Source organism: Triticum urartu, chromosome 6A, assembly GCF_056163025.1.
Source record: "Triticum urartu cultivar PI428250 chromosome 6A, HENAU_Tu73, whole genome shotgun sequence".
NCBI lineage: Eukaryota > Viridiplantae > Streptophyta > Magnoliopsida > Poales > Poaceae > Triticum > Triticum urartu.
This window is the reverse complement of record NC_141878.1, coordinates 547,580,765-547,603,781: the sequence shown is the minus strand read 5'-3', so window position 1 is coordinate 547,603,781 and position 23,017 is coordinate 547,580,765. Positions and strand designations below refer to the sequence as shown.

General features: G+C 46.8%; 1 protein-coding gene and 1 pseudogene across 2 annotated transcripts; one reads left to right on the top strand and one right to left on the bottom strand.

Moving 5' to 3' along the window:
* Positions 1 to 5,189: 5,189 nt before the first annotated feature.
* LOC125512657 (transcription factor bHLH94-like) lies at positions 5,190 to 7,239 on the top strand. Of its 2 annotated transcripts, XM_048677756.2 has the most exons (3): positions 5,190 to 6,022; positions 6,138 to 6,599; positions 6,956 to 7,239. In XM_048677756.2, exons 1-3 carry the CDS (start codon positions 5,558 to 5,560, stop codon positions 7,085 to 7,087), a joined length of 1,059 nt encoding a protein of 352 aa, XP_048533713.1. In that variant the 5' UTR covers positions 5,190 to 5,557; the 3' UTR covers positions 7,088 to 7,239. The 2 variants fall into 2 exon arrangements, with proteins under 2 accessions (XP_048533713.1, XP_087384857.1); XM_087528731.1 differs by lacking the exon at positions 6,956 to 7,239 and having other exon boundaries at positions 6,138 to 6,949.
* Positions 7,240 to 16,597: 9,358 nt separating this feature from the next.
* Positions 16,598 to 17,157, bottom strand: LOC147966204 (uncharacterized; annotated as a pseudogene).
* Positions 17,158 to 23,017: the final 5,860 nt, after the last annotated feature.

The window sequence follows — 23,017 nt, the reverse complement described above, 5'->3', positions numbered from 1 at the left end:
CAAGAAAACAGAGATATGAGACAGGTCAGTTAGCATTTTTTTTGAAACGGGCGTTAGCATATATTCAAATGCGCACCATAATAACTTGACAATTTGAGCATCACCACATACAAACACTCTCTTCAACCTGAAGCTAGTGGATCAAATTCACACATAGGGTAGCTCATCACGAGGATACAAACATTTAGACCTTTAAGAAGAACTGGCACAATCAACATCATTCAGATGAAAGGAGGAGCATTCACGATATAACCCTAGTGTCAGGAAAGAACCCCTCTCTAAACCCTAGAACACTAGGCACTGCCGCCGCCGCCACTGCTCAAGGGACAGCAGCCAAGAATTGAAACCCAAGTTTCAATTATATTTGCTAAACTGCTAATCAAGAATTCAAACCCAAGTTTCGATGAGCAACAAAAAGCCTCTACTTGTCTCACCTAACCCCTCTCTCTCTCTACTCTCTCCCCAATCACGCAAGGAAACAAGCCTGGAACACGTCGCATCGAACCGCGGAGTCACCGTGCAATCCCTAAATCCCTTTTCCCCACGCGAAATCCCAAAACATGGCGAGCCGCCGCGGCGAATCGATTGGAGCCTAGCTAGTGGTGGCGCGCGCAGGGAGGAGGAGATCGAGAGGGGGACTTACGGGGCTGGAGCGTCGGAGGAGGCGAGAGGCGGACCGCGTGTGGTGGCGGCGCACGGCACCGTCGACGGGAGTGAGGCGGCCGGGGAGGAACCCTAACCGCGGCGGCGTCTTCGGAGGGGATCGATTGTGAGAGTGAGGGGTGTGGGGGCGCTCGGGCAGGTTTTCTTTTCCCCTAGTAGTAGCGTTGGGTAGAGGCCGGCGCTACTGCTAAGCCCACCAGCTGTAGCGCCCGTTCGAAACAAACGCTACAGGTAAGTAGGCTATTGTATTTGCCCTGCGGCCCATGTAACAGCAGCGCGGCCCAAGCTAACAAACGCTGCTGTTATTTAATAGTAGTAGCGTGTTTTCTACCCGGCGCTACTGGTAAATACCAGTAGCATGGGGTCAAAAATAGGCGCTACTGGTAAACTTCTACCTATAAGCATTTTCCTAGTAGTGCCACCTCATGTGTGCACCGAACATGGCCGAATCATGCTTGTTCTGCACGTGTAGACGACGCCAGAGCTCACCAGACGGACGTTGGGCTAGGCCTGCGCGGGCGTAGGTGCATGCGGCGTGCAGCGCGCCATGGGGCGTGACCAAGGAGCATGCGGGCTGGGCCAACAAGATCTCGCTGAGCTCGAACCCATGGCGACCATTGTGTCCGGTGGTGATGACGAGATCAAGGAAGAGGCTAGAGGCGTGGGTTGGGACGCGGAAGAAGGGGCCAGGGGTTACGCTGTTGCTAGTGGCAACGGTGGCGGCGCCAACATGGCGACGACGAGCTCCAGTCTGCTGAACGCTGTTAATGGCATGGTTGTCGGTTTGTTAGAAGAGAATATGAAAGGAGGGTGAAAGGAGAAAGACAAGGGTATTGGTGTCTCAAATTTAACATAATGGCATATAGAGGAGAATGAAAGAGTTGTAATGGTATTTTTCCAATGTGCAGAATTGTAATGGCATTTTTTCAACTCGTGAAAGTTGTAGTGGCATATATCCAATTAACCCAATATAATATTCTCAAACATAACCATGGAAATTCAAACACAATATATGGTCCAAATGAACTAAGAATCCAAATAAAGACGATAAAGGAACAACAATCAAGTGCTATGAAGGCACCAATGGTGCTCAATGAGATCTTCTTGAAGTCGGTTGTGAGCTTGACGGACCTCGATCTTTCAGTGTGGTTGGAGGAAGGCTTCAATCCTGTTTGGTTTATGTTCTGGCTCCACCGGTGCCCATTGAAGATATACTGAAAGTCATGTGGGTCCTCTCTCTCCCCCTCATCCTCGATGATCATGTAGTGCAAGGTAACACATGTTGTCATGATCTTCCACAACGTCTCTGGGTTCCAATACTCAGCAGGGCCACAGAGCGTCGCTGAAGCGCACCAAAAGCTTTCTCAACATCCTTTCTAGAAGATTCTTGCATAATTGCAAAGTGAGATTTCTTGTTGCCTTTAGGACGATGGATTGTCTTCACAAATGTGGCTCATGGAGGACAGATGTCGTCACCTATGTAGTATCCCATGTTGTATTCATTGCCATTGACAACATAGTTGCAAGGTGGAATGTCCTCGATAACAAGCCGTGCAAAAAGAGGAGATCGAGAAAGCACATTGGTATCACTATGAGAACTAGGCATCCCGAAGTATGTGTGTGAAATCCAGATAGCCAATGCCTCAAAAATAATGGTTGGATCATGACAATACCCTCTGTACTGACCTTGCCATGCAACAGGGCAATTCTTCCATGTCCAATGCATACAATCAATTGATCCACACATCTCGGTCTAACCTCTCTATTCATTTCTCTACCATGGGCCTCTCGATACCTTCATCACTAGGAGCCCTCAAGAACTCTGCTCCATGAATTTTGATCACAACATCACAAAATTGTCTCACACACTCCAGGATGAGATCTTCCCTAATGCGAGCATAGTCATCAATGACATCGGACGGACATCCACAATGAAGTACTCGAATGAATGCATTAATCTTCAATAATGTACTTGCACTCGCTGCTCCTGCTGCATTCCTTCTCAGTTGAAACCAAGGATCATGTTTCTCCACAACTTTTGCAATGGTCTTAAAAAGATCTTCGTGCATCCGAAATCTGCGTTGAAAATACGAAACCTATATTGCATTCGGTGCAAAGTGATCCCTCACTAGACCATCATGACCCATGATTCTATCTCAAAGTAACGTCCTTCGACCAAACCGAGAATCGAGCCTTCGCCATAGAAAATCCTCCTGAATAGAAACCACAACAACCTCCAACTCAAAGTCATCATATTCTTCTTCCTCCTCCCATGATGAATCGTCGAAGATCATCTCCCATAATATCTTCATCTACACAATTCGAGTCCTTTATTTGATCAAAATAGGAAAACAATCGTATAGCCATTTTGACAAATACCTTGTGGGCGGATAAGGTCAAAGACACGGTGGCCGGAGATGTAGCTAGGCTAAGGCCGGACAGTGGTGGAGGACATAGGCAGTGCTGTCTAGCAGTTTGCAGAGACAATTCATAGGCATGGATGCAACGAACATGGCTGGAATATCGGGGAGGCGACAAGGTGGCGACAACAGTCTCCGTCGCCAGTCCATACATGTCGGCTATGTAGGTGTTTCCTACGCCATCTCCAGGTTTGGCTGGTTCAATTCCTCGCAAAAACAGACCTCCACGACCACCGAGCGGAGCTACTTGGCAGCGGGCTCGTCAGCGATGAAAAAGCTGATTCCAGCACCGGCAAGCGAGTAGAAGCTGTGAGAGAGGATGGGGATTGTCAAATGGTCGCATGAAAAGGTTCCCTCACAGGGGGTTGGATGGCGGTGATGAGGGCAGTGGGTCGGTGCCGAGAGGAAGGTGGGACGACTGACTATTTTATTGACAATTTACCGCTTTGGACTAAATTTAGTAGGGATAACTATGTTTTGAAGGATGAAAATCAATTTTTGAGGGATTATTGGTTTGAGGTGTTTGCTAGCGAGGACTTAATTCCTCAAAAAAAAATCCCAAATATAACTATTAGGGCATCTATTAGAGATGAAATAAGGGCTTATCCAGTTGCAATCACCAAATGAACACTATCAAATGTCCTGTGAACACGTCCAGGCCAGCTTGTCCGTGAACACCAACCATCCAACATGTCCCTCAAATGACTCCTCATTTCAAACAGTTCAAACGCACATTAAGGACGGAATTTAATCTAATATGACATATTACATGCATATTTGATAAAAATTAAAAAGTTTGATCCAAACTAATCTAAATTTAGCTAAACTAAATGAAAACCTAAGTTAAGTACTAGACCATGACCTCATAGGCATGGCCTCCGAGACCGACGGCACCATCGTCATTGTCGCCGCCTATGTTGTCATTGTTTGTCGCAACGCCAATTAAGGAAGCGGACTCCAACCGTGGTGGCATCCATCCCCGGTCGCACATCGCGCTCGTGGCGCAGAAGCTCGTCTGCCTCTCCTCGACTTGAAGGTAGATCTCGTGCTCGGACTCGGCCAACCCGACGTAGAGGAGCTGCCCGTTCGGCTGGCAGCAAGTGTCCGTCTCTTTGATTGACTTGGACCGTCGAAGTCCCAAGCCTCTACGAGGACGAAACACCATGAAGGTATGTTGTGCGACAACTTTGGGAGAGGGGAAAAGTGGATGGGCATAGGGTTTGGGGGAGGCCGGCCAACTTTGAAGCTGGAGTAGGTTTCTCAGGTGGCATGTCGTACCAACATGATTTAATTTGGGTAAGTGAGTGGCTGGTGAACCTATGTGAATGCGGCGAGGTTTCTAGAACCGACCAGGGTTTTGGGTGGGATCAGATTGTCGGAAACCTGCGTAGTGGACGTCCTGACTCCCCAAAACCAACCTTTGATTTGGAGTCTGTCCTAAGGGATTTTGGAAGTGCCAACCAATCTGGCCGAAAACAAGATGTGTTCGAAATTCAAGACTTAAAAAGCATACGAACCATTCAATCCAAAGAAAAAGGGACGATTTGGTAAGGCGCCTTAACCATGCGGATTCTTATCGTTGAGGTCCAAAATTCAAGTCTCCTGTCTCTTTCATGCTTTCTCACAAACGGATTAAAATAGATTATTTATTTTTGAAGTTAGGTTGCATGTGGTGGAACCAACCCATCGGGGTTCAAGTCATATACTTAGCGTTGGTGGTCACATTTTTTAAATTTATTTCAGGCCTTCCGGCGTTGTTGAAGGCATCTATGACGACTTCATCAATCTCATGTTGATGTGTCGACTCAGTCTCTCTCTGAGGCGCTCATAAGTGGTAGAGTGTGTGTGCACGCGTTTATTCATAGGAATGGATGCATGTGCGTATGAGTATTTGTGTCTGTACTATGTTGAAAAAATTACTCCCTCCATCCGAAAATATTTGTTGCAAAGATGGATGTACCTAGATGTGTTTAAGTTTTAGATATATCTATTTTTATTCATTTCTCTGACGGGTATTTTGGGACGGAGGGAGTACCATACTCTTTTTTGTACATTTGAAAATTCATACTACCCGGTACGCACGGGGTGGACCGTGAAGCCGGTCTCCAAAAGAAAAGGAAAAACTACGCGACGTGTCTTGCGTTTTTCTTGGGCGTGTTTTTCTTGGCAAAGCCAATGTTGCATTTCCGGATGACTCGCATACCGTCCCGTCATCCTCTTTTCTCTCTCTGTCCCTGCCATGGCACGACGCCGTGCCGTGCAGTGCCAGCAGTCCGACCAAATCATAGCCTAATCACACCGCAAACCACGTAAGCCCGCGCCCTGGCCGCTCCAGTGGTGCTGCGGGTATAAATTATTCTGGCAATGGAGCCATGGACTGAGAGCTAGAAGCTAGGTAGTGAGACATCTCTCTTCCCCGTGCACATCTCCATCTTCGTCAATTCCTTGATCAAGCCGAGCCGCGCCGCGCGCGTATGGCGTTGGAGGCCGTGGTGTTCTCGAAAGGGTTCTTTGGGCGCTGCGCCATGGCTGCCGAAGGAGTAGGAGGAGGCGGTGGAGTTTGGGGCGGGAATGAGCACGGGCACGGCGGTGGCGTGGAGTTGGACGGAAGCAACGCCCACTGCGGCGCCGCGGTTGCGAGCACCTCCGTGATGATCCCGAGCGCCGAAGTCCCGGAAGGCAGTTCCTCCTTGCTGGCGCTGCCGCCGCCGGGGCACGGCGGTGACCGTGGAGACGCGGACGACGGTGCCGTGGGCGCGGCGTCGGCGTCAGGTGCGGCAGGGAGGAGGAAGCGGCGAAGAGCCAGGAGCGTAAAGAACATTGAGGAGGCGGAGAGCCAGCGGATGACCCACATCGCCGTCGAGCGCAACCGCCGCAAGCAGATGAACGAGTACCTTGGCGTGCTCCGGTCCCTCATGCCGGCTTCCTATGTGCACAGGGTACGTATTCCTTAGCTCATTTTTGAAAATTTGGATGTAATTTTCAGGGAGTACTTATTTCGAACTTGATCGATCCAAAGTCAGAGCACATAGTATCTATTGTGATTACGAACAGGGCGACCAGGCATCCATAATTGGCGGCGCGATCAACTACGTCAAGGAGCTGGAGCAGCTAGTTCAATCCCTGGAGGCGCACCGGCACGCCCGCCTACGCGACGACTGCCCCGTCAGCGGCGACGTCGATTCCGCCGCCGCAGTGCCCTTTGTAGACTTCTTCACCTTCCCGCAGTACACGATGAGCGTCCGCCACGCCCCGGCCACACCAGCAGCAGACGCCTCTGCGGACGGCAGCGGCGGCAATGCCGACAACGACGGGACGTCGGGCTCGAAGCAGTCGGCCGTGGCGGACATCGAGGTGACCATCGTGGAGAGCCACGCGAGCCTGAAGGTGCTGTCGCGGCGGCGGCCTAGGCAGCTGCTGAGGATCGTGGCGGGGCTGCAGGGCCACCGGCTCGCCGTGCTGCACCTCAACGCCACCAGCGCCGGCCACATGGCACTCTACTGCCTCAGCCTCAAGGTACGTACGTACCACAGACTCCCCATGCTAGCTAGCTGTAGCCGTTTCTTTTTCGAGACCGTTCGCTCGCTTGGCAGCGCGCGCGTGACGCCGAAACAACTAACTTGCCTCGTTTTCCGCGCCCTTGTCCGGGACGGCTCCTCCAAAACATCACACCTCCGCGTGTTTCACCGCAAAGATGAAGCTGCATTATTGTTTTGACGCTAGATGAAGGGCTGCATGGATTGACTGCCGTAGTACGACTGCAGGATCATCGAACGTCCATTTCTTTGTGTCGTAGCCTCGTAGTACGTAGCAAATGAATTCATGTGAGCCGCTCTGTGTCTGGTTGATGATGCCATGCATGATGGCCGCAGGTGGAAGACGACTGCCGGCTCTCGTCGGTGGACGACATCGCGGCGGCCGTCCACCGTATCGTCGAGACGATCGAGCGTGAGGAGGAGGAGGAGGAGCAGCGGCGGCGGCAGCAGCAGCAGAGCTGTACGTAGGTAGCTAGGCATTGGCATGTTAACAGTTCACGAGCTGCTCCTAATTACGACTAGTAAACAAGATCTAGAAGTACTTGCAGACTGGTAGGCTCTGCAGTTTGATAGCTCTCTATGTAATTGTAATGTACCTTTATGTACTCTCTGCCTATGTACCTATGCATGTCCTACGCATCTCTCCGCGTGTTATCTGGTTGTGCGTGCACGGCATGGGCAGGAGCGGGGTTTCCGTCCATGCCCCACGCGCCCCCGACCGCCGGAGCCTTGTGGGCATCATGTTGTACGGTTGACACTACGTGGCCACGATTCACATGCATGTACAATTAAGGCTTACTACTTGGTTCAGTACGTACCTATAATCGAAGGAAAAAATGATCAGTATAATTTTTAATGTTATTTTACTTTTTACTGACCGTTTTCTTTGATAATTATCAAATCTAATATGTCTTTTGGGGTAAAATAATACATTCGACAACCCCATATTTTGTAAAAACCAAATGTTGCCAAAGTTGGAATGTTTTTTTAAATGGTCAAATAATTGGTAGCCAACCAATTGGTATCCAATGTTTAGATTTGCCAATACATTGGTATGCTAAATATCGGCATCAAACGAGCTACAATTGGTTAAATAAAAAATAATTACTTTTTATCCTAGTTGGTTTCCATTACGGAACTGCTCCACACACGACACTGTGTGTACGATAAGTGCACGACCAAAAGATCCAGCGGCCACTGCTCAGCTGTGCTCGAGATTCCTCAGCTCGATTTAATCGTCGTGCATGAGTCGTCCAAACTTTGTCGTCCCCATAGCATTGCTCTTTCCACTACTAAGGATCATTCCAAGTTTTTGAAAAACTCCAGTTTTACTTCTATTCTGTTTGGTGGTGCTATGGAAATGCACTTTCACTCCATTTCTGCATGGTCAATGGCGTTTCACCAATTTCTTTGTTCAAAATATCCGTAAGTAGCCGGCGGATAGGCTCCCTCTATATACTACTCCCTCCATTCCGAATTACTTGTCTTGGATTTGTCTAGATACGAAGGTATCTAGCACTAAAATGAGTCTAGATACATCCGTATCTAGACAAATTCAAGACAAGCAATTCGGAACGGAGGGAGTAGGTCACTTGCATGTGGGACTCATCTCTTCCAAAGGGAAGAAATGGGGAAAGGTAAAAAAAATGGGAAAAACTTCATCTCTCCCTTCCTTCCTCTCTCCGTCATCATACCCCCACCACACATGTCCTCTCGATCGCCCTTCTTCCTTCCACTATGACATCATCACCGTGCGGACGGGAACGACAATGCATACAGGCAAAGGCACAGCCCGACGGACTAGTCGAACATGTTGTCCTTCACCGCGCCAATGCATGTGGGGTGAATGACAGTCAACTCCGAACGACCGCAGTTGTACTGTAGCATAGAGAGGGCCGTGTGATGGTGCCGAGGATCAACGGGGTAGAACATGAGGCGCGAGAGGTCTTGGTGATGCCCAAGCAGAGATGAATTGACCCCTATCTCCGTAATTGCCTTGGCTGACTTTGTTTTCCATGCCTGGTCGATTGCCACGAGAAATTTGTCGCCGCGGTAGGTCCTAGCGCCCGTCTGTCCGTCTTATAGCACTACTTTGAGCTTCTAAATCCGCCAACGTCCTTCCCTATCAACATTGCATCGTCAACTGTTGAAAGGATATTCGTAGGTGCGTTCATAGGGGTAAGTGTGAGTGCACATATATGAGGATCTATATTCTATTGTGCTTTAAAAGTGAAATAATTAAGAAGCAACGCCAAATAATCGACTTGTAGAAAAAGAGTTTCTAGGGGTTTTTCATGTCGCCGCAGGTAATGATAACTATTCTAAACCAAATATATCATAATAAGAACATCGTCCCCGCCAGTTATTTTGTGTTCCGCATTCATATCAACGATCCCACCGGCCGTGGGGTTAAGAGCCTGTAACCCCTAGCAAAGATGTTATGCGTTTTCCGAACAGATGGGCTAAGCTCCCCGCTAAATCCGAGCAACACGGCGTCACAAAAGGGATTTCAAGATTTGACGACAAAATGGTACTTCCTCCGTTTCATAATGAAGTGGGCATATAGATTTTTTTAGAGAAGGCAAACTTTATAATTTTTGACCAAGCTTATAGATAGAACTACTAATATCTACAATCATACTTCTCATGATATGAACGTGCGACTATGTCCGCTGAGTGCGACGTGCGCTGGCGTGTCTCCTTCGCACCGGACCTCGCCGCGGCACGCACTGTCAACTTCGCCGACGGGGAGATCCTTCTTCGACGGGGGGCCCTCCGGCTCGTGTTGATCGACCAGAGGGGGGTCACGGTGGATGCACGCTTCCTTCGTGAGGGCGAATGCCCCGACATCGGGCAGGTCGTGTCTTTCCCGTGTCATTTCGCGAGGGTTCACGATCGGATTCCGGCGAACGCCCCGGCGGTACACGGGGATGCGGCTCGTTCCGGTGGGGGCGGAGCGTACGCGCCGGATCGTCACGATGCGGGTCGGAGTTCCTGGGCCCCAGGCATCCTGGGTCCGCGCCCGGGTGTGGTGCCGCCGCCCCCCGCGGATGAGAGACACGTGGATGGAGATCAAGGGATCCATGGCGGGGAGACCAACGATGCGAGGGGTACAAAACTCCGATCCCGTGCGGCTCGCCCCATTCTTGACCTAGAAGCCGCCCTCTCTCATCTCTGGGCGGCGCCACGAAACCCTAGATCAAAAATCTCGTCCTCCTTCCAGTGGTGGGAGGGGAAGATTGGAGGTGACCACAGATTGTTCGTGGAGGTGGTAGCTTCTTCACCAAGATCTCCGGCGATGGAGGAACACGGCGGCCGCGGATTCCGTAGGAATCGGCGCGAGGGCTTCGGATCTGGATGGATGGGGCGCGGCGCGGGTCGCTTCGACCGAGGGCGCGGGAGAGGTCGCTTTTCCTGGTCCAGGGAGGCGGACGGCGACGACCACTCCACCAACAAGCAAGTGGCGTCGGCGACGGACGACACCGAGCGCTGGGACGATGCGGCGGATCGAGCCAAGCGGGCCAGATCTGGGGAGAGGGGTTTGGGTGGAGAAAAACCCTAATCCCACTGGATCCGAGGCGACGAATTTCAGAAAAAATCAAGTCGTCCCCAACGATCAGTGCGTTTGTTCTTCTGTTCAGGTGACCCCAACCAATGCTCATGAACCTTGCATGATCTGCAAAACTTCAACTCATGCCCCTGTTAGTTGTCCGCAAGCTTTTTGCGAGAGATGCAGTAAGATGGGTCATTTAGCATTAGTTTGCACTACTTTTTTACCTTGGGAGTGTGTGGCACCCATGTGTGCTTTCCAAGCCAAAGGGCAGGGCTTCTTTTAGATTCCTGATTCGTGCACAGCTAAGCAGCTCAAAGAGAGAGCTACTAGTGTGGTCATTACTGTGATTGAAGGAAGTGCTACTGTTAAGGAGTTAGAAGATGCTTTCTCTGATTACATAGGAACCAAATGGCATTGTACTGCTCATCCCATTGGCCCCCAGACCTACGTGATGCGCTTTCCGAATCAGAGAGACGTTAAGAAAGCTTGTTACAATGACAAAATGACGCTTAAATCTTGCGGTGTGGTAGTGAAAATTGTTCCATGGACGACCAATATTGGGGCCAAGGGTGTGATGGAAACTGCTTGGGTTAAAGTTATCAATGTGCCTCTGGAGAGAAGGAATGAGAGAAACCTGGCTTATGTTTCCTCATTGGTTGGTGTTCCTTTGGAAATCGACATGGCCACCCTACATAAGCCTGAATATGTACGGGTCCGGCTTGGTTGTCGCAACATTGATGAACTCCCTGAAGTGGCTGAAGCTGTGCTTGGAACACATTTTTTTGATTTCTTTTATGAGATAGAAAAGATCTTGGTTCGAAATCCTGAAAGACAGACGGGCACATCCCAAGTGGATACTGCCAAAAAAACATACCTATGGGAAAACAGACTCTAAACAAAGCTGATCCCAAGGTCTCAGAAAAAGAGAGAGGTTGGGAGTCCAGCAAGTGTGACATGTCTGGGAAAACTACTCCTACAGATGTTATTGATGGAGAGCATGAGGAATCAGATGAGTCAGAGGAGGATAATACCCTGCTTATTGAGACTATTGCTGAAGAGGCATATAACAAGGAAGAGGAAATGCGATCTCATGCACTCCTGGTTGTTGATAACAACAGGATATCTGCTGATGAGATCCAGGTATGCATTGATAGTTCATTTCATGCTGATGTTGACATCCAAGTTGAAAAATTGTCTCATACGGAGGTGGACAACTCATGTGTCCAGGTTGAAGAGATTGAAGGTGACCTAGAAGACAAGATGCGGGAAAAAGTGGAGTATATGGTACAGTACCCTGCCTCACCTGATGATATGGGGGAGGTGATACCTACTCCTCCACTTATATCTGAAGATGTGATAAGATTCAGCATGAGGAATTTGCAGAACATGGCTGGCAAAATGCAGGACATGGCTGTGACTTTATCTAAGAAGAGAAATTTAGAAGGTACTCCCTCATGTCACAATTCTTTTGACGTGCTCACGAATAATGATCTTATGCTTAGGGCATCTAATATGGGCGTGATTATACCTGACTCTAATTTCTCTAGTGTGGATATCCTTGGAGAATTAGAGAAAATGAGGGGAAATAATAGTGATGTACATGCCCCCTCCTCTGACAATCAGGATGGGGACTGTGTGATGTATATCACTAATGAAAAGGGTGATCAAACTTCAGTTAGCACTGAATGGGGGGATGAGGGGGATGACCCTGAGGCCAATTTTATTTTAGTAAAATCCAGGAGGAAAAAAGCCCAAAGGTTAAAATTGCTATATCTAGACCTGTTACTAGAAGTCAAAAACCTAATATGGGCAAAGATAATACCAAAACTGGCAGTCCTGTCCATCATTACAGGGCCACCAGAGGGGGGAGAGGGAGGAAAAGTCATTGTAAATGATAGGAATTTTTTGGAATTGTAGGGGGGCAGGAAAAAAGGGAATGAGTTCCTGCCTATCCCATATGATCAGAGATCATTCCCTGGACTTTGTTTGCCTGCAAGAGACCCATAAGAAAAACTTTCTGGAGAGCTACTTCAGGAAGATAGATCCTCATAATGCTTTTGACTGGGACTGGATCCCAGCTATTGGGAAATCAGGAGGCATCCTCTGTGGAGTGAAAAAAGAGAAGTTCGAAGTTATCTCCTGGAGAAAAAGGGAGATTTATTCTACAAGTTTGTTTCCTTGATGTCGACATTCAGAAAGTCTGGACCTTATGTACAGTTTATGGTCCTGCACATGATTGTGACAAAAATGATTTTGTAGTGGAGCTGGCAGAGTTTTGTAGCCACACTCAAACACCTTTCCTTATTGGGGGAGACTTTAATATCCTCAGACATAGTGGGGAGAAGAACAAGAATTGGTACCACTCCATTTATACTGATTTGTTTAACTCGGTTATAAATTCTATGTGCCTGAACGAGATCCATATGTGTGGGGGGATGTACACGTGGACTAATAACCAAGCTCACCCGACCCTAGAAAAATTAGACCGTGTGTTGATGAGTAATGATTGGGAGGATCTGTTCCCTCTTGTTAATGTTAGAAAGTTGGTCAGGGATATGTCAGACCATAATGCTCTCTTGGTGTCCTCGGACAATCATGTTGTACGAGTTCCGCACACAAGAGAGTTCAGATTCGAGTTAAGTTGGCTCAAGTCTGAAGAGTTCCTTCCTCTGGTTGAAAAGATTTGGACTAAGAATGTCAATACATCTGACCCTGTCGATGTCTTGAACATCAAGCTGAAAAGAGTGAAAAAATTCTTCAAAGGATGGGGATCTAATAAATTTGGAAATGAGAGGATCAGAAAGAAAAAAATTAAGGAGGAATTGGAGAAGATTGAGGAGATGGAAGAAGATGGCGATATCGACCCTGAGTTGCTATGTAATAAACAAAGTCTGTTGGTGGAGCTCAATGACATCCTTGTCAATGAGGAGCTTTACTTACTGCAACAATCTAAAGAAAGATGGCTGCTTAAAGGAGATAGTAACACAGCTTATTACCAGAAGATCGCTAATGGTAATAAGAGAAAAGACACCATTCATTCTCTGAATGTTGGAGATCGGGTCATTGAAGGGACTGAGAACCTTCTTAATCATGCAACTGAATTTTACAAAGAGCTATTTGGACCTGCCCCTGGAAACTTATTCCAAATGGATCCTGATGTGTGGGAAGAGAGGGAGAAGATTAGTGAGGTTGATAATATGATGCTAACTAGACCCTTCTCTGAAGAGGAAGTTAGAAAAGCCTTGTTTTCTATGAACAGTAATAGGGTTCCTGGGTCAGATAGCATTCCGTCCGAGTTTTACCAACACTGTTGGGATATAGTGAAAAAAGATATTATGGGTCTGTTCCATGCCTTCCATGATGGAAGCTTGGACGTGTATAGGTTGAACTACGACATTATCACTCTCCTGCCCAAGATCTCTGGAGCAGATAAGATCCAACAATTCAGGCCTATATGTTTGTTGAGATGTCCCTATAAACTGATTACCAAGGTCTTAGATAATAGAGTGGCCTTTTTTGCTGACACTTTGTTTAGGAAACATCAAAATGCCTTTATCAAAAACAGGAATATCATGGATGGGGTCTTATCTTTGCATGAAATTCTTCACCATACTTATGTTAAGAAAAAATGTGGGATTGTCATTAAACTCGGCTTCGAGAAAGCATATGACAAGGTTAATTGGGATTTCCTTTTGAAGTGCCTTGATAATAGAGGGTTTGGGAAAACATGGTGTGAGTGGATGAGAAAAATCCTGCATAATGGCACAGTTTGTGTCAAGTTGAACAATACTATGGGACCTTACTTCCAAAGTTATAAAGGGGTCAGACAGGGAGATCCTATATCCCCGTTCCTGTTTAATATCGCAGCTGAGTGCTTATGCAAAATGGTGCTGCAAGCACAGAAAAACAATCTGTTTGTTGGGTTGGCTGCGGATCTGGTGGAGAATGGGGTAGCAATTCTGCAATATGCAGACGATACTGTTCTTTGTATTGAACACGATCCAGATAAAGCTGTGAATCTTAAGCTTCTTCTGTATATGTTCGAACTCATGTCAGGTTTGAAAATTAACTACCAGAAGAGTGAGATTCTTTGTGTTGGGGGGGATGACAACATATTGCAAACTTATGCTGACATTTTCAACTGTCAGATTGGCCACTTCCCTATGAAATATTTGGGGGTCCCAGTCAGTTATTCATCCATTAGAGGGGTTGATTGGGATTTTCTGGAAGCTAAGTATATTAGTAGGTGTGATTCTGGTTTGGGCAGTAATGCCTCCTCGGGGGGTAGACTGACGCTACTTAATGCTAATATATCCAGTATCGCTTATTATTACATGTCTATGTTCCTTCTGTCGAAGACCATTATAGACAGGTTGGACAAACATCGGAGAAAGTTTTTTTGGCAGGTGTCCAAAAAGAGGAAGCGCTACTATCTAGTGCGATGGGCTCGTATCTGTAGATCTAAGGAGAAGGGTGGTTTGGGTGTGAAAGATTTACATAAGCAAAACTTAAGCCTCCTTGCTAAGTGGTGGTGGAAACTGGAGACTAAAACTGGCCTTTGGCAGGAGATCATTAAAGCTAAATATCTTGGCAGAGACACGGTAGCCTCTGTCAAGACAAAGGTGAATGACTCACCGTGCTGGAAAGATATTATGAAGGTGAAAGACCTTTATATGGCTGGTAGAAAAATCGTTATTCGATCTGGGAATATAGCAAGGATATGGATTGATCCTATTGGTGATCGGATGCCATTTAAGGATTAGTTTCCTCGGTTATTTTCGATCTGCAACTCCCCTGAATGCACTATGAATAAGTGTTGGGAGGCGGATCCTTTATCCTTTTTTCGGAGAAGATTAAACAGTGAGCTCATGGAGCAATGGCAACAGGTGGTTGTTGCTGCTAGGGGGAGTTGTATATCCGATGAATCAGATGACATTGAGTGGGGCCTGGGTCATAAAAAGGTCTTTACGACCAAATCGGTTTATTCTTTCCTGAAAAGAAATATCACAGGATGTAGTTTTGCGTGGGTTTGGAGAGCTGGCATTCCTTTAAAGATCAAAATTTTTATGTGGCAGTTGTTCCAGGATGCTATCCTTACTCGGGATGTGATGAAAAAAAGGGGGTGGAAAGGAAATCCGAAATGCTCTTTTTGTGGGGAGAATGAGACCTCACAACATCTCTTCTTTGCCTGCCCTGTAGCTAAAGTGACTTGGAGAAGTGTTGCCTGCATGCTCGGCACTGAGCTGTGTCCGAACAGCCTATGGCAGGCTTACTCCTGGTGTCATGTTTACTTCCCAAATGGGGAGATTTTCTACACAGTTGGCATCGCTGCGCTTTGCTGGGCTATCTGGACATGTCGTAATGGTGTTACCATTGAATCTAAATGTTTGAAAACGCCTTTTGAATGTTGTTTTTCCATGTGCGCTTTCCTTGGTTATTGGGCAGGACTGCTGAAGCAAGAGGATGCGGTCGATTTGCGTGCAGGAGTGGACATGCTGAAGAGCAGTACGACGAGGCTGATGCGCATCTGCGCTGCGAACGAAGACTGAGAAGTTCCGCTGGAAATTTGCCGAGGAAAAAAGTGGTGGTGCGTCAGCGAAGATGGAGGCATGCTCGTGATGGTTGTCTTTTGCATTGGTTTATGTTCTCGTTCCTGAAGTCTATCCCTTTTATGGGTTCGCCGTTATGCTGCTCGCCTGTGAGCTGTTTAGGGGGGTTGCCCCATATGAACTTCGTAGTGATTTGGTGTCGCCGGGTTTTTGCCCTACAGTGAGTTATCTCGATGGCGGGTGCTCGCAGTAGGTTTCCCGGCGGTGCTTGAACTCGCTCTCCCCTCTCCTGTCTCATTCTGTGGACCTTGCTGTATTTCCGTTATGTTGCAGTAATAGAAAGTGGTTATGCCCGGTTCAAAAAAAAATACTTCTCATGATATACTTTATCATATGTAATTAGTATTCTAGATATAGCTATTTTTTCTATAAGCTTAAAGAAAATTTGTATAGGTTGATTCTTTAAAAAGTCAATATGTGTTGCATTATAAAACGGAGCACTCATAAATGGTTTTCCATATTTTTTTGAGAATAAGGGATTTCCAATGGTTAAGAGCATCTTCAACAGCCGCCGAACGCGCGGCACGCTAAAAACTACTTTGCAGCGCGTCTATCGTCTGGAAAAACGCGGCGGACAGTGCTGGCTCCAGCCGGCACGCTAAAATTTAGCGCGCTTGTATCTTCAGCAGGCATGCTAAAATGCAGCGCACGTGCTATCTCACGAAACATTGCATACATATTTTACATAGATAATAAAAATATAGATATTTTACATAGTTCATAGCATAGATTGATAAACAATACATAGATACATAAAACTACAGTGCAACTACATGAACTATGGTGCAACTAGATGAACTATGGTGCAACTACACCCTACTCTGAGTCGTCTTTGTCCTCATCCGGACTGGTGTTGTCTGAGGTATTGATCAACATGTCCTCCCAACGAGGATCAACCACACCCCACCTGCCTCAACGATATCACACTGCGATATCGCCAGTGCCTTTCGCCGACGCCTCTCCAACTGCACCGCGCGGCGCTTTGCCGTCCTTTCCACCCAGAAGGCGTGCTCCGCCGTGACGTCCTCCGGGTGGCGCCGGCGCCACTCCGCCATGGCTCGCTCGTCCTCCTCGGCGACGAGGAGGCGGCGCCGCCGCCGCCGATGCTCCGCACGATTCTGGTCCGTGATAAGACGAGGCGGAGGGGCGACGTCCCGCGCCTGCTCGCGCGTGAAGACGTCGATGAAGTTCATCTGCGCCGTCGGCCCCTCTAGGCACCACGCCGCCCCGTCGTACGCGCGGGCGGCCTCGTGCGCGGCCCCGAACGTGCCGAGGCCAAGCCGGACATCGCCGGACCGGATCTCGGCATAGTAGGTGCCGCCGGGGCGCTCGAGGACGTCGCGGTAGCCAGACGATCCACGGCGGCGCGGCGGCATGGTGGTGCGGTGGTGGCGGGAGCGAGGAAGCGGCAGAGTAGCGAGGAGAGTGCGCGTAGTGTGGAGGCCGCGTGGCGAGCGCGGCAATTTATAGGCGTGCTCGAAGCAGCGCTGCCGCCTTTCCCCGCGCGCTAGTTTCCTACCGCCGCTGGAGCGCGCCAAAACGTCCTGCGCGTGCTAAAGTGAAAGTTTACTGCGCGTGCGTCTTTTGGCGTCGTTGTTGGAGATGCTCTAACGAGGGGATTGTTAAACCATCATCGGATCCACGTCAGCCAGGAAATGCGTGTCTGACGAGCCCCTTTCACCCGGAGGAAGAACACAGCACGACGAGCTTTTTGCGCAAAGAGAGGGAGCATGGGCATGCATGCATGGGATCGAGAGCGATCAATCAATCGGCGCCACAGCCCACAGGACACCGGAAACAGCACGCGCGCGAGGCGACGACGAGAGCCAGCCAACCGGCCGGGGAAACAATGGGAAAAGACGTGCCCAGCAGCTGCGCTCGTGCCGTCCCATTGACCCTCGCCCAAGTTCGGGGTGTGGAGATTGTGATCTCTGGGCGTAGAGTCCCTTCCACCCCAACAGAGCGGTTCACCTTTCTCCTGCCCAGCCATGAATGATTGGTGACCCCAACGATAGTCCAAAGGGCCGGCGAGACGATCCGTCCCTCTCGGGGTGTTTTTTACCTCGTGATTTGACCAATGCCACCTCTGCTTGCTTGCTGCTGTTCAGACTTCGGAGTCCACTAGCATGGATGTCGACCCCAAAAGGAAAAATAAGTTTTGACTCTTGGTGTGGCGGTGACAGATCATCCAGAGCATGGCCTGGACGGAGGACAGGAGCATCTTCCTCGCCGGTGAGAGTCGGGAGTAGGGCTGGAATTCGAGGCGAGTCGAGTCAGCTCGACTCGACTCGCTAGAGTTTGTTTCATTAACGAGCTAGCTCGACTCGACTCGTTATTATTAACGAGCTCAAATACAAGATTGGCTCGACTCGTATAATTCGCGAACTGGCTTGTTTAGCTTGTTAAGCTCGTTAAAGATATGAATATAAAACCCTTAAATATTATAAAAATTATTATATATATATATTACATATATATCCCTAAACAATAGTAATTTCTTTGTAACCCATGAGTCTTTTAGGCGATTGGGCCTTCAATGGTTAGGCCTTGTGTTGTGCGCTTGGGACATAGGATGCTGAGTGGCTGATCTTTTTTTATATTGGAAGTGGCTGATCTTTTGTACCGAGCCTAACGAGTTACACGAGTACTCGTAAGATTGGCTCGGTTAACTTGGTCTATAAACGATCTTAAACTAAAGCTCGGCTCGACTCGTTATTCTTCAAATTTGAGTCGATTCGAGCCAAGTCACGAACTACTCGTTTAGCTCACGAGTTTCGAGCTTTTTTTTCAGCCCTAGTCGGGAGCAGGAGAAAGTGCCTTTCTCTCCTGTGGTACAGCGCAGCTAATGTCGAGACCTGGCCTTTGGGGAAGCGTCTGCATGCTCTGGCGAGACATGTCAACTCAACCCGAAAGCGGAATATGTAAGTAATTTACGAGCTAGTCAGCCATTGCGTGCTTTAGATGTGGAGAGAGCTACGTACCCAGCCATGTGGAACATACAGCCTCGTATTCCTCGCTTACGTTACATGGCTCGTAGCCAGCTCAAACAAGTAGATTGCCATGGAGAGAATAAATCAGTGAACTAGATACTTTATTACAGAAACCAGACATATGCTCGATGGAGTATCACCATGTAAACACAAGCACACAAGTTTTCTGTCAACTCTTATTTGATCACTGGTTGTTTCCAAAGCTTAGGCCTGTAAGTTACTCTCCTACTTACATGTTTCAGTGTCCTTCCCTACAAAAGAAAAACATATTTCAGTCGGCTACCTAATAACACCTGCAACTCTGTCCCGATTATGAAAGAAATCATTGGAGTCTACCTGCTGGACATCAAACCTGGCAAGAACAAATTCATAAAAAGTATTCCTGTATCTACAATTTGTCGGGCCAAATATCTGTTGATATCACGCAGACAATAGTACATCATAGTACATTTACTTGGCATCCATTAACTAGATCCACTGATCGTTAGGTCTTTCAAAGGAACAGTTTCACACTGCAGCATCATTGGCATGTTCCTCGCTGTCTAGTGCAGCATGTAGTTAGAAAGTATAGTCAATCCGAACATCACAAGACAAATGTATTAACGAATCACAACACATTTAAAGAAATTTGCTTGATGAAGGAAACTCGATAGGAGTATTAAGGGATTTACTATATGAAAAAATGTATGATCCCTTAAAAATTATAAGAAATAAGATAAGTGATACGTTTTGCACTTTTAGAATAGGTGATCTTCTAGAGATGCTCATACATTTGCACTGTTCATGAAAATTCTATGAGCAAAATAGACTGTGTGTTGCAATTGACATTATAAAATAAATTTGAGTTTGCGTCGTATTCGACAGTTTACCTGCCGTAGCTCCCAATAAGTTTGCTTCCGACTCCCTTATCTTCTATTTGGTGTGAAGTCGTAGGGTTGCGACATTAATTCCTGAAAACAGAAAAGGATACTATTCAAATATCTAACATTTGTCTTATAAAGTTTTATTATCGATCAAATATATGGCACTCCATAGATGCACCAAGAGTGTTCAGAATTTTATTGTTGAATTTGGATCAAAATAAACTTCCTTGGTTTCTAAAAAGGAAAGAAACTTGCTTCCAATTGGAGAATAACCTCTGCACACATGATGCTCAATAGCAAATATTTGTGTAAATCTATGCAAAACCAAATCAGTGAAATACATGATGGAGTTTTAAAGAAGAAAATGAAATATCGCATAATATTAGGACAAAAGGTCCGTTCAGCTATACTTATCGCTGTTCTTTGGGACATTTTGAATATTCAAAAAATTATTCAGTTTTAATTTTAATTATTAAGTGGCCTGGCGCAAGTAGTCCCCCTCAATCGAAAAAGGAAAAGGACTTGAACAACTCATGTCATGTATATGTAGAAAACAGCTTAAGCAAGAATCCAAAGGCATCGAGCCTCTCCCGAATAAAGAACAGGAGGTGCAGTGTAAAAAAATAACTGAAGCCCACACCCCATGGTCCTAAAGAACTCCAATTCCATACCGAACTTTTCGGCCCTAGAGTTTCAGATCCGTGGTGGATAGCACAATCCACACGCATCACATAACATAATCATCGTCTGCACACATACAGTGGTTGAATCCTGAGGGTAACAACGACAAGCTAAGTTTAAGCAGACGCATCACAAAACATAATCATCGTCTGCACACATAAAGTTGTTGAATCCTGATGGTAACAGCGACAAGCTTGCCAGACCAGGCCATGACGTCCACAGCCCCGCACCCATGGTGTCCACCAGCACGGCATGTCTTTTTCTTCATTGGGTCATCATCCATCCATCTTCTTTATCAGTTTTAATTCCTTTGTCCACTCTTCCTTATTGATCCCAATCGGCTTATTCATTTGAACTTGCAGCCATATTTAAATTGGTTTATTTGAGTTTAATGTAGCGAGCTGGGATTATGTAATAGTGAACCAAACCCTCTTTTGGGAGCAATTAGTTAATGAGCGCTCCTTCGGGAGTCTCGTGATGATCAGCGCCACTTGGCGCGTTCTCAGCCATTAGCCACGTGTCGCGCTCTGGACGCTCCCTTCGGATTTTATTTTTTTATTTTTCCACACACATTTTCGGCTTTTTAAAAGTTTTTTTTCCAGTTTTTTTTTGACGTTTTGGTTTTCCCCCGGTTTTTCTTACCTTTTCGATCAAAAAGAATTTCAAAAAAAATTGCGCGAAAAAACGCGTTTTTTTTCCTTTCGCAAAAGTCACAGTTTTTCTTACGTGAGAGGCACGGTTGTGCTTTATCGAGAGCCACGGCCGTGCCTTTCGGAAACGAAAAAAAACGCGTTTTTTGTTTTTTTTTCTTTTGCGAGAGTCACGGTTTTTCTTCCGCGAGAGGCACGGTTATGCTTTTGCGAGAGTCACGGCCGTGCCTCTCGGAAAGGGAAAAACAAAACGCGTTTTCTGTTTTTTTTCGTGAGAGTCACGGTTTTGCTTCCGCGAGAGGTATGGTTGTGCTTACGCGAAAGTCATGGCCGTGCCTCTCGAAAAGGGAAAAAATACGCGTTTTCTGTTTTTTTTCTTTCACGAGAGTCACGATTTTGCTTCCGCGAGAGGCACGGTTGTGCTTTCGCGAGAGTCACGGGCGTGCCTCTCGAAAACGAAAAAAGAATGTGTTTTCTGTTTTTTTCCTTCCACGAGAGTCACGGTTTTACTTCCACAAGAGGCACGGTTGTGATTTCGCGAGAGGCACGGGCGTGCCTCTTTCGAAAAGGGAAAAAAACCGTGCTCCCGGTTTGGTTTTTTTCGTCCGGTTTTTTTCGTGAAAAAAAAGTTCATCGAAACCTATCAACATGGGATCTAGTTTTGAAGATCTCGACGCGAGGAATTCAATGGTGAAAATGGTTCGAGATTTGCACGGACGGTTTAAGAGATAAAATGTTTTGAATAAACGGATCTACGAAAAAAGGGAAAACTCCCAGGTTGCGACAAGTGGCGTACTGCATGTGCGCCACTTGTCGCGACCTGGGAAAGTGAAGTGTTCTTTGCAACGAGTACTCCTTAACTAGTGATTTTGCCCTCTTTTTAGCACATAGTCAACCAAAAAAATATACGCACGAGGCCCAGCTCGGCCCAGTTGCTTCCCAATAGACAGAAAATAACATGCACCAGGCCCAGGCACAGCTTGGCCCAGCAGCAGACACACGAAGAGGACAGACGGAGAGAAAAAGGAAACCGTACACTTCCCTTTTTTTTTTACTCACGCATAGATGGAACGACGGATGGAACTTTCACGCACAAATAAATCACGGACGAAATTTAGGAGCAAGAATCATTAGCCTCTTTATTAGTAGGTAAGGTATAGATATAGATTTTAATTCAAAATTCTCATTTTCTTTAATTTTCAGAACATTTTTGAAGTTCCAAATTATTTAAAGTAGAAAAAAGGAAAATAAAAATAAATAAAAACGAATTTTGAAAAACAAGTTGCCCAGACATGGGCCGGCCCAAATGGGTGAAACTGCGTCTTCTCCCTGCATGCAGAGCGCAGTATAAGGAAGGTCCCTACAGCATGGGCCGACCCAGGCGGGGAATTCCCTTGTGCAAAAAGTTTTTTTTATCATGTATATATAGCATTGGTGGATAATATTTTGTAACTTTGGCGGCAATTTCCATGGCGTACTCTTATTATCAGGCAAGGTTGGAAAAAGCGGTAGGCGTAAGCGAGGCGGTTGGCCTTCGCCTAGTGCCTAGGTGGTGCCTAAGCGCGCTAGGTGCGGCCTAGGCGGTAATATAGTTTTCACTCGTAGTGTATTTGTGATTATTATATGGATGTTGACATTAGTTTAGGGCATATAAATAAGTTAATTGCCATCTATTGCCATTGGAATATAACCCGTTTGACATATCAGTGTAGTATGTGGCATGATTTCTTGCTTGGATAGGAAATTCCTTGCTTGCCCTGCTTAGACCTTCATTTATGCCCCAGGTGATGCATTTGGCCATTGCCTAGCGCCTAGGCGTGCCTAAGCGCCTCCTAAGCACTGTCTTTTCCAACATAGTTATCAGGTATATATTTTACCTTTCTGCTATGTTTTTTTACTTTTTATTTTATTTTCTCTTATTTGTTTAGGCTTCCTTCTTTAGTTCTTTTCCTAGTTTTACTTATATTTGTTTTTTTTGTTTTCTACTTATCCTTTTGGACTCAAATTTTTCAAAGTGTATGAGCATATATCCAGATGCATGAACATGTTTAC